The 17,524-nt window shown below is 38.3% G+C and overlaps 1 protein-coding gene across 8 annotated transcripts in view; it reads right to left on the bottom strand.

The window, feature by feature from the left end:
* Window positions 1-17,524, bottom strand: part of NCOA6 (nuclear receptor coactivator 6) — a 143,126-nt gene that overhangs the window by 40,817 nt on the left and 84,785 nt on the right. For all 8 annotated transcript variants that reach the window (XM_037012902.2, XM_037012897.2, XM_037012899.2 and 5 more), the window contains 2 exons: window positions 14,872-15,153; window positions 3,615-3,770 (listed from right to left, as the gene is read on the bottom strand). In XM_037012902.2, the coding sequence (XP_036868797.2) occupies window positions 3,615-3,770; window positions 14,872-15,106 (391 nt within the window). In that variant the 5' untranslated portion in view covers window positions 15,107-15,153. The remainder of the gene's footprint in view (window positions 1-3,614; window positions 3,771-14,871; window positions 15,154-17,524) is intronic.

Genomic DNA, 17,524 nt, shown 5'->3' with positions numbered 1-17,524 from the left:
CAGATATTAACCCAAACATATATGGTCAATTAATATATGATAAAGGAGCCATGGACATAAGGTGGGGAAATGACAGCCTCTTCAACAGCTGGTATTGGTAAAACTGGACAGCTACATGTAAGAGAATGAAACTGGATCACTGTCTAACCCCATACACAAAAGTAAATTTGAAATGGATCAAAGACCTGAATAGAAGTCATGAAACCATGAAACTCTTAGAAAAAAACATAGGCAAAAATCTCTTGGACATTAATTAACATGAGCGACTTCTTCATGAACATATTTCCCTGGACAAGGGAAACAAAAGCAAAAATGAACAAGTGGGACTATATCGAGCTGAAAAGCTTCTGTACGGCAAAGGACACCACCAATAGAATAAAAACGCATCCTACAGTATGGGAGAATATATTCATAAATGACAGATCCGATAAAGGGTTGACATCCAAAATATATAAAGAGCTCATGCACCTCAACAAACAAAAAACAAATAACACAATTAGAAAATGGGCACAGGATCTGAACAGACAGTTCTCCAGAGAAGAAATTCAGATGGCCAACAGACACATGAAAAGATGCTCCACATCACTAGTCATCAGAGAAATGCAAATTAAAACCACAATGAGATATCACCTCACACCAGTAAGGATCGCCACCATCCAAAAGACAAACAACAACAAATGTTGGCAAGGTTGTGGAGAAAGGGGTACCCTCCTACACTGCTGGTGGGAATGTAAATTAGTCCAACCATTGTGGAAAGCAGTATGGAGATTCCTCAAGAAACTCAAAATAGAAATACCATTTGACCCAGGAATTCCACTCCTAGCAATTTACCCTATGAATGCAGGACCCCAGTTTGAAAAAAGACATATGCACCCCTATGTTTATCACAGCACTATTTACAATAGCCAAGATATGGAAGCTAGCTAAGTGTCCATCAGTAGATGAATGCATAAGGAAGATGTGGTACATATACACAATGGAATATTATTCAGCCATAAGAAGAAAACAAATCCTACCATTTGCAACAACATGGATAGAGCTAGAGGGTATTATGCTCAGTGAAATAAGCCAGGAGGAGAAAGACAAGTATCAAATGATTTCACTCATATGTAGAGTATAAGAACAAAGAAAAAACTGAAGGAGCAAAACAGCAGCAGACTCACAGAACCCAAGAAGGGACTAACAGTTACCAAAGGGAAAGGGACCAGGGAGGATGGGTGGGAAGGGGGGGTGGGAGGAGAAAAGGGGCATTACAATTAACATGCATAATGTGTGTGGGGTCACGGGGAAGGCTGTATAGCATGGAGAGGACAGGTAGTGATTCTACAGCACCTTACTATGCTGATGGACAGTGACTGCAATGGGGTATGTGGGGGGAACTTGGTGTTAGGGGGAATCTAGTAAACATAATGTTCCTCATGTAATTGTAAATTAATGATACAAAAAAAAACTCAAAAAAGGAGGTACATGGGGTACTTCTTAGTGAAGAAAAGACTGCTAGGCGAACAACGGGTCCCTCCATCCCTGCAGTGGACACTATGACAGTGGCAACACCCCTTACAATGTCTAAAGGCATCAGCCCATCACCTTTCACAAAAGCAACAGCTGCTGCCACCTCTCCTGTCCTGCAGCAATTCTCAGGGAATGTAGAGAAAGGAAATAACCTGGGACACAATGTGTATCCTAAGAGTTAAAGAACTTTTTGTAATGTGATAATCATTGCCATATGTGAATTTCATGACTTTTTGAAATGTACCTTAGCAATTTTGCTTCCTTGCTGGTACATATGTTTCAAGTTATGATGTAACAATAAAGGGAAGCCAGTATCTTACTCTTTTAAAAGAACCTGTAGGAAGTAGGTCTGATTAAAAGAAGAAACTGGTATTTTCTCTCTCCAGTGACAAACACTACCACTAAGGTTCCAAAGCCCTTTTAACTCAGGTAAATAGGTAAGAGACTATAAAACATTTGGGGTTTGTAAGAAACCACTTATGTGGTCTATAAAGTGCTACTGTATCCAATAATTGTTCAACTTCCCCTCTTCCCAAAGCTCATCCTATAGCCTATATTTTGCTGTAAATTAATTTTACTTTTCTGGATCCTTTTAGACAATCGAACATTTTCATAATAAACTGGTTGTTGTTTAAGCCATCAGTCCCTCATTTATCAAATGATGGAGTTTACCCATTTCTCCATCTACATATAATCCTCTCTAAATAATCAATTTCTTTGTAAGTATTGCCTTTTCTGGGGCACAGCAACCTCCAGTCCTACAATGCACAAAATGTGTCTCACTCCTATATACAAAATGTTGACCTCAGCTGATAGGTTTTGTGGAGCACTTATGTTCTGAGCAAGCACAGGGTCAGAGGCTTGTTCTACCTTGTTTGTATCAACAGAGGACAGGAAGAGAAACTGCTAGTCCACTGGGCCCCCAGAGGTGCAACTGCCTTTGTGCTTCCCCATACTTGGTACTTACATCTGTCACAGGTTTGTCTCTTTCACAAAGGTCATGAGTTTCTTTTGTGTTCAGAATGGCAAGGACCATATTTTATTTATCATTGTATTCTAAGTGCTAAAGTAAAGTGCTTTATTGTATGTGTGCTTACCTTGCTTTCATTTTACATGTTTGCAAAAACCTAATGTACCAGGCAAGCAGATACACAACAGTGAGCAAACCCTACTGGAACTTGCAGTCTGTGGGGGAATAAAACAATAATCAAATAACTGCTCTGATTTAAGTATGAGATAAATGATCTAAGGAAAAAAAGAGACTTTTGTGAGAGCATATAACAAAGCACTTTGACTTGGTCAAGGAGTTCAGGACACACATCCTCAAGACTTAAACTGATACTTGAAGACTGAGTAGGTGTTAACCAAGGGAAGAGGGTTGGTAGGGACAATGTTCCATACAAAGAAGACACAATGCAAAGGACCCACGATGGGAGGAAGAAATGCATACTCAAGAAACCACAAGAAAGTTGGAGAGTCTGGAACACAGCAAAGACAAGAGTTGTGTAAGATAGGGCTAGATGAGAAAGGTAGAGGTCAGACCATGCAAGGTCTGAGGTCACAGTAAGGAGTCTGGTCTTTATTTTTGAACAACAGCAAGCTATAGCAAGGTGTTAAGCTGCATGCGTGCGTGCGTGTGTGTGTGTGTGTGTGTGTGTGTAGCACATTTTCATTTTGAAGAGATCATTCTGGCAAAGTATTTGAAAAAATAAATATTACTACAAAAGGATTGTTTAGGGCCTCCTAATCTCTGCTAGAAGAATAAAGAAAAAAAAATGCTAAGGCTTATTTGGTGGAAAGAATCTAATGAAATTAGATATTCTTTGAAAAATAAATCAGTTCTGGTCAGGGTGCCAGTAAAATCCAAGTCTCACAGACTGAGCCAAAATCAGCCAGGGGAATGGAGTCTGAGACTATAGGCACTGAAGCATCAGGAGCCAGGCAGAGCCTTAATCTCTCTTTATCCTACAGTGCTGCAATGTGAAGCACAGGCTGTATCAGTTACTTGGCATTCTGAAACGTAAAAGGAGAGGAACAAACAAACCAGCACAGAAAATCATGCTATGTTCTACTTTTGTTATGATTTGGGTCCAGATGAGCACCTTCAATCTGAACAGAGAGAATCCCAAGATCCCGAAGCTGCTGATTGTTGCTCTGAGCCAGGATCCGTAGTCGCTCCGCTGCTTCTCGGGGGATGTTGAATGTCACACGCACACTGTTCCAGGGCTCTACCTTCTGTACCTTTAGCTTGCTGGATTCTTGGTCATGAAAGAAAGAGAATAATATCTGTAATCTTTTAGCCATCAGGAGATATGGAATACAAACAACAACAAAAAGGTAAAAGAATAAGTCAGAGCATCAGCCTGGAGTACCCGAGTGACCTTAGGCTTTGCTATTAGATACACGTCAAATCTATTTCTCGCCTTACTACTATCACCTGGGTGACCATCAACAAGTTATTTAACCTTTCTGAAACTTACCTTTCTCTTCTCTAAAATCATGAAAAAACTACTTCATGAGATTGTGAGTACTAAATCAGATAATATATGCCAAAAACAGCACAGGGCCGGATATACCACAGGCACTGAATAAAATGGAAAACAGTGAGATGGAGTAAGGAATATAGAAGAGAAGGAGAGAGAGATAAGTTTAAATTAATAGACTAAGGTCTACTTCTGGACTCAGTTCAATGTATGTTAACTGGGATGCTGAGAACATTTAAATCTCAAATTTCAACTGAAATTTATAAAAATACTGGATGCAGACATGCCAATTGTAAGATACTAGGGAATCTGACGCTACAATCCACTAAATTTATTTAAAGAGTAATAAAAGAAAAAGAGCAGACTTACTTATAAAAAGTCAAAGCAACTTTCCCTCTTCAAATAAATATTCAAAAACTTAATACTCATATTTACATATTCACTGAACATCTCTGTGAAAGATATTAAGACAGGGAGGAAACATTTCTTCCAATTCTTTGTTAATTTTATATTTTTTTCCTACTTTAAACAAGAATACAATTTCCACTGACACACACCAAACTGAGGGGGAAAAAATATATAAACGTGACAACAAAGCTTCAATTAGAATATGAAAACATTACATTTCAGCAAGTCTGGAAAGTCAATGCCAACTTCAGGACATGTTTTTAAAAGATACAAGAGTCAACTAATTGAGGAGGTAAGTGTAGTTTGTAATTTTATTTTACAGATGGAAAGGAAATCCCAGGCCCACTTAGCTGATATAAAAACTTTTTTTCAACAACCCCAGACAAAATTATTTTCCCTTCTGTTATGAACTCACCTACATTAAATCATTTATATCCTCTATTCAGTTATGCATTCCAGTATTAAGAAAATGATTACATAGGCATATCTGTTCTCAAAAATCAGAAATATCTATGGATAGAAGAAGCCAGCTACATGCTGCTTAAAGCCCCTTCTTGGCTTTAAAACCAATAAACACTGAAAGTTACCATATCCAGATGTGAAGATCACTTGTTCTGTTGTGGAAATAAGAGACCACTTGCTAAGAGCAGTGAGAACATAATCATACAAATTTAGAAATATTAGGAGATACTTAGTCTCTATTTTACAGATGAGGAAACTGAAGGCTAAGTGATTTGACCAGAATCCTGTGGTGACCTAGCAGCATCAGAGATGGCATTAAAATTCAGCTCTGATTCTTAGGTCAATTTCCTTTCTGTGGCATTTATGCCTTCAAAATGGCAAAAGGTAGGAGGATTAGAATCTGGTTCCGGAGAGGAGAGATGCTATAGGGTTTCTTCCCAATCTGAAGAGTACTGGATTCTTATACATGGTCTATACAAACATCAAATTTGCTTATGGTATTATCTACTTGTAATATGGTTATCAGAAAAATGCAGTTATATTTTATCAAAAAATTTTTAAAATTCTCTTTGTAATTGAGAAGATTTGAATTAAAATAGTTTTTGGGCCAAGAATATAATCTGTTAACACCATAAATCTGGATTTGTTAATTTATTTAAAAAGCCATAATTAAACTGATTCAACAATTTTAAAACAAGAAAAAACTGTGGATAATTAAGAGCAATGGACAATTTCTTGCTGATTAACACTTTTGTCCCTCCTGTGTAATATGATATATAATGACTATGATATGTATTTAATTTCAAGTGTGCTGGAAATGCCTTGATGATATACTGTGACTATGATTATGGTGAGAATGACGGTGATAACAGCACCTTTAAAACATAAAATTCTCTAATACTATGCTAAATGATATACAACTAAAAAGTCTTCTACAATACAGTAAAAAAAAGCCCTTAAAAAACCGACAGCTTTCCTTGACATCAAAACTCAAAGAAAAAAAAAATCCCAAAGCTAATTAGCACTTGATCAAATAATGATTTATGATAAAAGGAAAACATCTAGGCTCTGCATTATGTCTAATGAGATTAGAGAATTTTGCTACTCAGAAAAGATGGAGAACATTTAAACAAGGTTCAAAAACACAAATGCCGGAGGATTCTCAAGATGGCAGCATGAGTAGGGTGGAGGAAATCTCCTCCCAAAACCATATATACTTTGAAAATACAGCTAATACAACTATTCCTAAAAGAGTGACCAGAAGATACAGAACACCAGCCAGGCTACATCTACATCTGCGAGAACTCAGCATCTCATGAAAAGGGTAAGATACAAAGCTGTGACCCAGTAGGATCCAAGCACTCCCCTGACCCCAGCTCACCAGCGGGAGGAAAAGCGTCAGAGTGGAGAGGGAGTGGCAGCACAGGACTGCCAAATAATCAACCCTAGTAATCTGCACAGGGAGCACAGACACACATTCCATGGTGTACTGGATATAAGGGAAATGGAAAAGCAAAATCTGAGACTAAGACTGCAAACTGGTTCTCACAGCCGGCAGCCCTGGGACAAAAGAAAAGCAGGCGCTTTTAAAGCCTTAAAGGGACAAGGGTTTAACAGGTGGACAAAATCGTCCTGGCACACTCAGCCCAGCAGGCTGGGAACTTTAAGGAACTTCAGGCGCCCTAACCCCCCAGGTGGCAACACAACAATGAAGCTCCTCACGGCGATAAGCAGCCTGCCATTCATTCCCCCCAGCTGGCACTGCAAGCAAACTGGGTGACCTACTATTGCTGTGGAGCAACCAGGGAGCAGCCCCACCCACAGCAACCACACAGAAGCTTCTCCCAGAGCATGGCTAACTGGGCCAGACCCAGAGGCTGCCCCTTGCCCCCAGTTGACCAACACAGACAGCAGAGACTGGTGCAGAGTCCGGAAGGCACAAAGGGGCTTTATTCTCGGGGTGAACACACACTGCTTGACTGAAACCCCTGCCAGTGCCCTAGGGTATCCTGAGGGCCGCTCCGCCCACAGCACCTCAGGGGATCAACCCAGAGGCTGCCCTCTGCGCATGGCTGACCAGCAAAGACAGAGAAAGCAGGTGCGGAGTCTGGAAAGCCACAGGAGCTTGGTTCTGGTGGCGAACATGTGCTGATCACCTGCAACCACCACCACTGCCCTAGGCCATCCCTTGGCTCCCCTGTCCATGACATCTGAGGGGATCAACCCAGAGGCTGCTCCCCGTGTGAGGTTGCCCAGCACAGGTGGTGGAGACTGGTGCAGAGTCCTGAAAGCACGAAGGGGCACTATTCTTGCAGGAGAATACGTGCCAATCGCTTGCGACCCCTGCTAGTACCCTGGGCCATTCTGAAGGCCGTCCTGCCCATGGCAGCTCAGGGAATTAACCTACAGGCTGCTCCCTGTGTGCAGTTGACTGGCACAGGCAGCAGAGACGGGAAAGATGACAAGCAAGCAGGAAGGGACTTTGTTCTCCCAGCTGACACACACACCACTTGCCAGTGATCACTTCCATCACCATGAAAAGGCAGAAGAACCTTGTTCAGTCCAAAATTCCTCAAACACTAGGGAGAGGGCCTGGTGAGACTGAAATCACCAATCTTCCTGAAAAAGAATTCAAAATAAAAGTCATAACCAGGCTGATGGAGCTACAGAGAAACATGCAACCGCTAAGGGATGAAGTCCGGAGGTAGATAACAGAAATGAAACAAACAATGGAAGGATTTAAGAGCAGACTAGACAAGGTGCCAGTGACTGTTAATGGAATAGAAATCAGAGAACAGGAATACAGAGAAGCTGAGGTAGACAGAGATAAAAGGATCTCTAGGATGAAAGAATATTAAGAGAACTGTGTGACCAATCCAAAAGGAACAATATTTGCATTATAGGGGTACCAGAAGAAGGAGAGAGAGACAAAGGGATAGAAACTGTCTTTGAATAAATAATTGTTGAAAACTTCCCCAAGATGGGGAAGGAAATAGTCTCTCAGATCATGGAAGTCCACAGATCTCCCAACACAAGGGACCCAAGGAGGACAACACCAAGACCTATAATAATGAAAATGGTAAAGATCAAGGAAAAGGACAGAGTAGTAAAAGCAGCCAGAGAGAGAAAAATGATCACCTACAAAGGAAAACCCATTAGGCTATCATCAGACTTCTCAGCAGAAACCTTACAAGCCAGAAGAGAATGACATGATATATTCAATGCAATGAAACAGAAGGGCCTCGAACCAAGAATACTGTATCCGGCAAAATTATCATTTAAATTTGAAGGAGGGATTAAACAATTTCCAGAGAAGCAAAAGCTGAGGGAATGTGCCTCCCACAAACCATCTCTACAGTGTATTTTAAAGGGACTGTTCTAGATGGAAGTGCTCCTAAGGCTAAACAGATGTCACCAGAGAAAATAAAACCATAGCAAAGAAAGTAGAGCAACCAAATACTAAGTAAATGCAAAATAAAATCAGCTATCCACAAAATAAGTCAACGGAAACAAAAAAGAGTACAGAATAAAACACCTAAAATATAAAAAGTGGAGAAGGAAGAAAAAGAAGGGAGAGAAATAAAGAATCATCAGACTGTGTTTATAATTGTGTAATAAGTGAGTTAAGTTAGACAGTTAGATAGTAAACAAGCTACCCTTGAACCTTTGGTGACCACAAATCCAAACCTGCAATGGAAATAAGTACATATCTGTCGATAACCACCTTAAACGTATAAAGACTGAATGCACCAATCAAAAGACATAGAGTAAAAGAATGGATAAAAAAGCAAGACCCACCAATATGCTGCCTCAAACCCAAACCCAAAGACATACACAGACTAAAAGTGAAGGGATGGAAAAAGATATTTCATGCAAACAATATGGAGAAAAAGCAGGTGTTGCAGTACTTGTATCAGACAAAATAGGCTTCAAAACAAAGAAAGCAACAAGAGACAAAGAAGGACATTACATAATGATAAAGGGCTCAGTGCAACAAGAGGATATAACCATTATAAATATCTATGCACCCAACACAGGAGCACAACAAATGTGAAACAAATACTAACAGAATTAAAGGAGGAAATAGAATGCAATGCATTCATTCTACGAGACTGCAACACACCACTCACTCCAAAGGACAGATCCACCAGACAGAAAATAAGTAAGGACACAGAGGCACTGAACAACACACTAGATCAGATGGACCTAACAGACATCTACAGAACTCTACACCCAAAAGCAGTAGGATACACATTCTTCTCAAGTGCACATGGAACATTTTCCAGAATAGATCACATACTAGGTTACAAAAAGAGCCTCAGTAAATTAAAAAAGACTGAAATTCTATGAACCAACTTCTCAGATCACAAAGCTATAAAACTAGAACTAAATTGTACAAAGAAAACAAAAAGGCTCAAAAACACATGGAAGCTTAACAACATACTCCTAAATAACCAATGGATCAGTGACCAAATTAAAACAGAGATCAAGCAATATATGAAGACAAATGACAACAACAGCACAATGCCCCTACTTCTGTGGGACACAGTGAAGGCAGTTCTTAGAGGAAAGTATACAGCAATCCAGGCCTATTTGAAAAAGGAAGAACAACCCCAAATGAATAGTCTAAATTCACAATTATTGAAACTGGAAAAAGAAGAATAAATGAGGCCCAAAGTCAGCAGAAGGAGGGACATAATAAAAATCAGAGAAGAAATAAATAAAACTGAGAAGAATGAAACAACAGAAAAAATCAATGAAACCAAGAGCTTTCTCTTTGAGAAAATAAACAAAATAGATAAGCCCCTAGCCAGATATATTAAGAGAAAAAGAGAATCTACACACATACATAGAATCAGAAATGAGAAAGGAAAATTCACTATGGATACCATGGAAATACAAAGAATTATTAGATGAAAATCTATATGCTAACAAACTGGATAACCTAGAAGAAATGGACAACTTTCTAGAAAAATACAACCTTCCAAGACTAACCAAGGAAGAAACAGAAAATCTAAGCAGACCAATTACTAGCAATGAAATTAAATTGGTAATCAAAAAACTACCCAAGAACAAAACACACGGACCTGATAGATTCACCGCTGAATTTCATCAGACATTTACAGAAGACATAATACCCATTTTCCTTAAAGTGTTCCAAAAAATAGAAGAGGAGGGAATACTCCCAAATTCATTCTATGAAGCCAACATCACTCTAATACCAAAACCAGGCAAACACCACAGAAAAAGAAAATTACAACCAATATCCCTGGTGAACATAGATGCAAAAGTACTCAACAAAATATTAGCAAACAAAATTCAAAAATACATCAAGAGGATCATACACCATGATCAAGTGGGATTCATCTCAGGGATGCAAGGATGGTACAACATTTGAAAATCCATCAATATCATCCACCACATCAAGAAAAAGAAGGTCAAAACCCACATGATCATCTCCATAGATCCTATCCAAAAGTATTCGACAAAATTCAACATCCATTTATGATAAAAACTCTCAACAAAATGGGCATACAGGGTAAGATCTTCAACAATAAAGGCCATATATGACAAACCCACAGCCAACATCATACTTAACAGTGAGAGGCTGAAAGCTTTTCCTCTAAGATCGGGAACAAGAGAAGGATGCCCACTCTCCCTGCTTCTATTCAACATAGTACTGGAGGTCCTAGCCATGGCAATCTGACAACATAAAGAAATAAAAGGCATCCAGATGGGTAAGGAAGAAGTCAAACTGTCACTGTTTGCAGATGACATGATATTGTACATAACAAACCCTAAAGAATCCACTCCAAAACTACTAGAACTAATATCCCAATTCAGCAAAGTTGCAGGATACAAAATTATACACAGAAATCTGTAGCATTCCTATACTTTGACTAAGAACTAGCAGAAAGAGAAATCAGGAAAACAATTCCATTCACAATTGCATCAAAAAGAATTAAATACCTAGAAATAAACCTAACCAAGGAACTATACCCTGAAAGACCTATACCCTGAAAACTACAAGACACTCTTTAGAGAAATTAAAGAAGACACTCATAAATAGAAATTCATCGCACGCTCTTGGGTAGGAAGAATTAATATTGTCAAAAAGGCCATCCTGCCTAAAGCAACCTACAGATTCAATGCAATCCATATCAAAATACCAACAGCATTCTTCAGTGAACTAGAGCAAACCATTCTAAAATTCATATGGAACCACAAAAGACCCTGAATAGCCAAAAGCAATCCTGAGAAGGAAGAATAAAGCAGGGGGGATCTCACTTCCCAACTTCAAGCTCTACTACAAAGCCACAGTAATCAAGACAATTTGGTACTGGCACAAGAACAGACCCATAGACCAGTGGAACAGAATAGAGAGTCAAGATATTAACCCAGGCATATATGGTCAATTAATATATGATAAAGGAGCCATGGATATACAATGGGGAAATGACAGCTTCTTCAACAGCTGGTGTGGGCAAAATTGGACAGCTACAAGTAAGAGAATGAAACTGGATTATTGTCTAACCTCATACACAAAAGTAAACTGATAATGGATCAAAGACCTGAATGTAAGTCATGAAACCATAAAACTCTTAGAAAATTTCTTAAGACATAAACATGAGCAACTTCTTCATGAACATCTCTCTCCAGACAGGGAAACAAAAGCAAAAATGAACAAGTGGGACAATATCAAACTAAAAAGCTTCTGTACAGCAAAGGACACCATCAGTAGAACAAAAAGGCATCCTACAGTATGGGAGAATATATTCATAAATGACATATCTGATAAAGGGTTGACATCCAAAATACATAAAGAGCTTATGCACCTCAACAAACATAAAGCAAATAACACAATTAGAAAATGGGCACAGGATCTGAACAGACAGTTCTCCAAAGAAGAAATTCAGATGGCCAACAGGCACATGAAGTGATGCTCCACATTGCTAGTTGTCAGAGAAATGCAAATTAAAAGCATAATGAGATATCACCTCACATCAGTGAGGATTGCCACCATCCAAAAGACAGACAACAACAAATGTTGGCGAGATTGTGGAGAAAGGGAAACCCTCCTACACTGCTGGTGGGAATGTAAATTAGTTCAACCATTGTGGAAAGCAGTGTGGAGGTTCCTCAAAAAACTCAAAATAGAAATACCATTTGACCCAGGAATTCCACTCCTAGCAATTTACCCTAAGAATGCAGGAGCCCAGTTTCAAAAAGACATGTGCACCCCTATGTTTATTGCAGCACTGTTTACAATAGCCAAGAAATGGAAGCAACCTAAGTGTCCATCAGTAGATGAATGGATAAAGAAGATGTGGTTCATATATACAATGAAATATGACTCAGCCATAAGAAGAAAAGAAATCCTACCATTTGCAACAACATGGATGGAGCTAGAGGGTATTATGCTCAGTGAAATAAGCCAGGTGGAAAAAGACAAGTATCAAAAATTTCAGTCATATGTGGAGTATAAAAACAAAGCATAAACGGAAGGAACAAAACAGCAGCAGACTCACAGAACCCAAGAATGGACTAACAGTTACCAAAAGGAAAGGGACTAGGGAGGATGGGTGGGAAGGGACAGGTAAGGGGGAAAAAGGGGCATTACAATTAGCATACATAATGTAGAGGGGGTCATGGGGAAGGAAGTACAACACAGAGAAGACAAGTAGTGATTCTATAGCATCTTACCATGCTGATGGACAGTGACTGAAATGGGATATGTGGTGGGGACTTGATAATGGGGGGGTGTCTAGTAACCATAATGTGGCTCATGCAATTGTACATTAATGATACCAAAATAAAAAGTAAATTTAAAAAAAAACACAAAAAATCCCCCCACAAATGCCAAGACTCAGACAGGTAATCTAAATGTGTGAAGAGGCCAGATGGGAACTGTTGTGAGAGGAGGCCCTGCCCTTAGTAGCATCTGCTACTCAACACCATCTGGGGAAGAAGAAAGCTCAATATTATCATCTTTCTATTTTTAAGGACAAATAAAAAATCTGGATTTGCATGTAATGTATCTCAATTTTTAAAGCGTTGAGAATGATGTTGAAATCTTAAAAATAAAAGATTAAAGTGAGCCACAGCACATGGCTGCAGGCTGGATCTAGCAGGCTGTCAGACTGTAACCTCTGATATAAAATTTAAGAGAACAAATTTGAAGAACATTTTAGGTAGATTTAGAAGATTTTTCAAAACTTTAAGGGGCTTTAAAGATACAGTTTAACCTCTTCATTTTACAGGTAAGGAAACTGAAGACCAGAGATTTAAAAGCAATAAATAAATTTGGCTCTTGAGAATTACTATATATTAGATAAGGATAAGTAAAAGCAACATCTTATTATGTTCAGTTCTTACATGTACTTAAAGAAACACAACAACATTTCAATTAAAAAAAAATTCTAGCTCCCTGATTTGATTCCAAACTGTATTACAAAGGTATAATAATCAAACCAGTATGGTATTGGCATAGATCAGTGGAACAGAATAGAGAGCCCAGAGATAACCTATGCATATATGGTCAACTGATGTATGACAAAGGAGCCAAGAAAACACACTGAAAAAATGACAGTCTCTTCAATAAATGGTGTTCGGAAAACTGGATAGCTTCATGCAAAAGAATAAAACTGGATCCCCATCTTATACCATATACAAAGGTTTACTCAAAGTGGATTAAAGACGAGCATAAAATCGGAAACCATAAACCTTCTATAGAAGAAAACACAGTTGGTAAGCTCCTTGACATTGGTCTTGGCAATTTTTTTGGATCTGACCCAAAAAGTAAAGGCAACAAAACTAAAAACAAACAAGTGCAACTACATTAAACTAAAAAGCTTCTGCACTACAAAGGAAACTCAACAAAATGAAAAGACAATCTACCAAATAGGAGAAAATGTTTGCAAATCATATATCTGATAAGGGTTTAATATCCAAAATATCTAAAGGACTCATATAACTCAATAGCAAAAAAAACAAAAATCCAATTAAAAGCTGGGTAGACAATCTAAACAGTTTTCAAAAAGATACACAGATGGCCAACAGGTACATTGAAAAGGTGCTCAATATCACTAGTCATCAGGAAATGCAAATCAAAACTACAATGAAATATCACCTCATACCTGTTAGAATGGTTACTACACAAAAGACAAGAAATGAAAAATGTTCATGAGGTTGTGGAGAAAAAGGAACTCTTGTGCACTGTTGATGGGAGTGTAAATTGGGGTAGCCACTATGGAAAACAGTAAGGATGTTCCTCAAAAAATTAAAAATAGAAGTACCGCTACCAGTAGATCCAGCAATGTATACACACACACACACATAAACACACAATGGAATATTATTCAGCCATAAAAAAGAATGAAATATTGCCACTTGTGACAACATAGATGGACCTTGAGGGCATTATTCTAAGTGAAAGAAGTCAGAGGAAGACAAATAAGCCATATGATCTCACTTGTACGTGGAATCTTAAAAAAGCAAACAAAAAAACCCAACCACACTCATAGATACAAAGAACAGATTGAGCAGTTGCCAGAGGCAGGAGGCAGGGAGTGGTGAATGGGTGGAGGAGGTCAGAAGGCACAAATATCCAGTTATAAAATAAGTAAGTCATGTAAATATACAGCATGGTTACTATAGTCAATACTCCACTGCACTTGAAAGTCACTAAGAGAACAAATGTTAAGTTCTCACCAAAGAAAAATTTGTGACTATGTATGGTGACAGATGGTAACTAGACTTATTGTGGTGATCATTTGCAATACATACAAATATGAAGTCATTATGCTGGTACAACTGAAATTAAAATATTGTTATGTCAATTACATATCACTTAAAAAAAAACTCAAAAACCCCAACTTTGCATTCAAAATTAGATTTTCAATCCAGTATTTTTTGTAAAACTCAAGATAAACACAGAAGTGTAACTTTTTAAACCAAAGAAGTTTAAAAATTGTTAATAAGGAGGAAAAAATAATTAGCAAATTACCCATGCATAATAAATTTGGCACATTCTCCAATATTGTGTCCAATTTCCATTTGAAGTCTTTATCATCTATATTTCCTTTGAAGGCCACAAAGATTGTGGAATCCTCCAAAATACTATCACTTTTTGTGTCATCATCTTCTAGTCCAGAGTCAAAATCCATCTCTGAGTCTCCCATGGTTGATGAACACAAGGAAGTATAGATGTCTTCTAAATTTGGAAGGTCATCTAAAACCATGGTGAAGATTCTTCCAGTAAGATATGCCAAGTGGACAATAAGAAAACCTTTGAAAATAAAAGATACAAAAAGAGCATTACAATGCATAATTATACAATCAAACAGTATATAATCCATTGTTCTGTGAAAACCACAATTTAGGTGCCATGTACTATAAAAATTAAGAAATTATATAAGACAAACTATGAATTAATATATTCTATAATAATTAGTTTTAAAGATAATAGAAATAAAAGTCCACCAGTGAAATAAAGGTACTTTTATTGTTATAATGTTTATATCTATTATGTTACATGTTACCTTTTTGTAAGCTTAGAATATGGGGAGAAGGGAACAAGAGATCACAAGAAAATAGAAAAAGTATTTTTGGAGAATTAATTTATATAAGCTTTCAGTTGACCCACAGAGAAGGGGCTCCCCAAGATTACTATTACTCCTGTCCTAAGAAAAGCTTCAGAGGAGCCACGATTTCTAAAGCCCTCTTTCTCTAATTGCAAAGCACCACTTGGCCCAACTAAAAACACCTGGAGGACTACTTAAAATCATAAAGTCTTTACTCAAGACCATTTTAAACAACCTTTAAAGGGTTACTAACAGCAATAAGGCTGAAAATAATGATTTAGGAACAAAACAAACACAAAATTTTAAAATACTTTTATGTATTAAATAAGTGGCTAACACATGTTTATAAAGGCAAAGATCTGTGCCCAGGACAGAACTAAATTACTTTTTAACTTTTAGATCTAGAAAAGTCACATTTTCTGCTATTTTCAGTTATGTTGCCTACCAAAGTATGCATGTATTAAAGATTACACTGAGTGTCTCCTCTCTGAGGTTTCCCACACTCCCCTTTCTTCAAGTATGTACTTTTTGTCTTCAATAAAGCCTTCATATTGCTCAACTTACTGTGTTTTGTCTCTGTACTCTTCTAGCGGTAAATGTCTTTGTCATTTTGCAATTTCATTCAATTTTATAGACTTAAGCACCAGTCTTCACTCTGTTCTACTTCAGACAAGTAAGGAAGGATGATGGAGATCTTTGATTTGTGTTTATAAGTTCCTGTTGCCTGGGTGATATGGATGGATGGGACTGCAGCTGTACGATCATGCTCTTTAGTGGCCTGCCTAAAGATCTCCTTTTTTTTGCCTTTGGGAAGTTCTCAGAACATAATCTCATTCCATCCAGTACTCTGCAGCTCCCCTAAATCCTGGGGTGGTAGGGGCTTAGCTCCCACACAGTGAAGCTTCAAGTGGTTACTGGACTGTCAGGTGACTGGCTTCAGGAGTTAGCAAAGAATCTGCCCTATGCCGAGAAGGAGTTCAATGAGCTTCCCTTTCCTCCCTCTGTTCTTCCTTGGTCTCTGCAGCCAGCATAGCTGCTGCCATTCACTACTACTGTCACTTTAATGAATTCCTTCCTTACCTACACTCATCAGACCTCTTTGAGAATTCTTTCTCCATCAGAGTCAAGAACCCTTCCCTGTCCAGGTTGAGGTCTCACCTAGTACACAGGGAGAGACCTCTCCAAATGCAGATTTCTGACATTTTGGCAACCATGAAGGGACTCCTAATACAGTACTCACTAATGGTCCAGGATTGAAATAGAACTGGTAAGGTTGCTGAACTTATGCTCACACCAAGCTAAAAAGTCAGGGCAGCTCTGATAAGTTTGAAGTCCATCCATCAGAAGTGAATGAAACAAAGGGTTCAACCTCCCTAATCATTTTGATCACCTGAATAATGATGACTGATTAGACTTGTCATTGATATACATCACAAAGATGGCCACAACAAATGTGATCAGCCCACTATAGATGATTTAACGGAAAGTAACAATCACTAATAAGACTGGACTGGAAGTAAGGACAACCTGGATTTAGATTCCTGCCAACAACAAGGAATATGATCTAAACTTCATCACTCAAACTTTCTGGGCACCAGTTTCCACTTATGTGAAATTATGGTTGGGACAGTCATATTCTTTATTTGGCAGCATTGTTGATTCCTGTTCTGGTCACACCTTCCAATGATGGAGGTTAAGCTAACAGTTGTCAACTTCTTGGAGGAAGCTACTTGAGATCTCAAAGTAAAGTCAACACATTCTAATATCCAGGTCTGCTCTTCTAATTCTGAATGTTGCAGCCTTATTAAGTATGATGTCTGAACCCCAAGATAATGGACAATTTAACTAGCTGTGCGCTATCAAATAACAACAATGGCTGATGCTTAACTTTTTAGTTACATGAAAAAGCCACTCAGTGCCCCTGGTCATTGCACTAATTCCATGATGGATTAACTTAATGGTTCCATGGTGGTCTAATTAGACTCAATCATAGAGTTTTATAGGGGCATTCTATTGAAAAAGTTTTTTTTCCTTTAGGGTTGTTGTGCTGGTAAAGATGTCAGTTTGGAGCTTCTA

This window comes from Manis javanica, chromosome 5 (assembly GCF_040802235.1).
Source record: "Manis javanica isolate MJ-LG chromosome 5, MJ_LKY, whole genome shotgun sequence".
NCBI lineage: Eukaryota > Metazoa > Chordata > Mammalia > Pholidota > Manidae > Manis > Manis javanica.
Note: the sequence above shows the minus strand (reverse complement) of the source record. Positions and strands in the feature narration are given on the sequence as shown.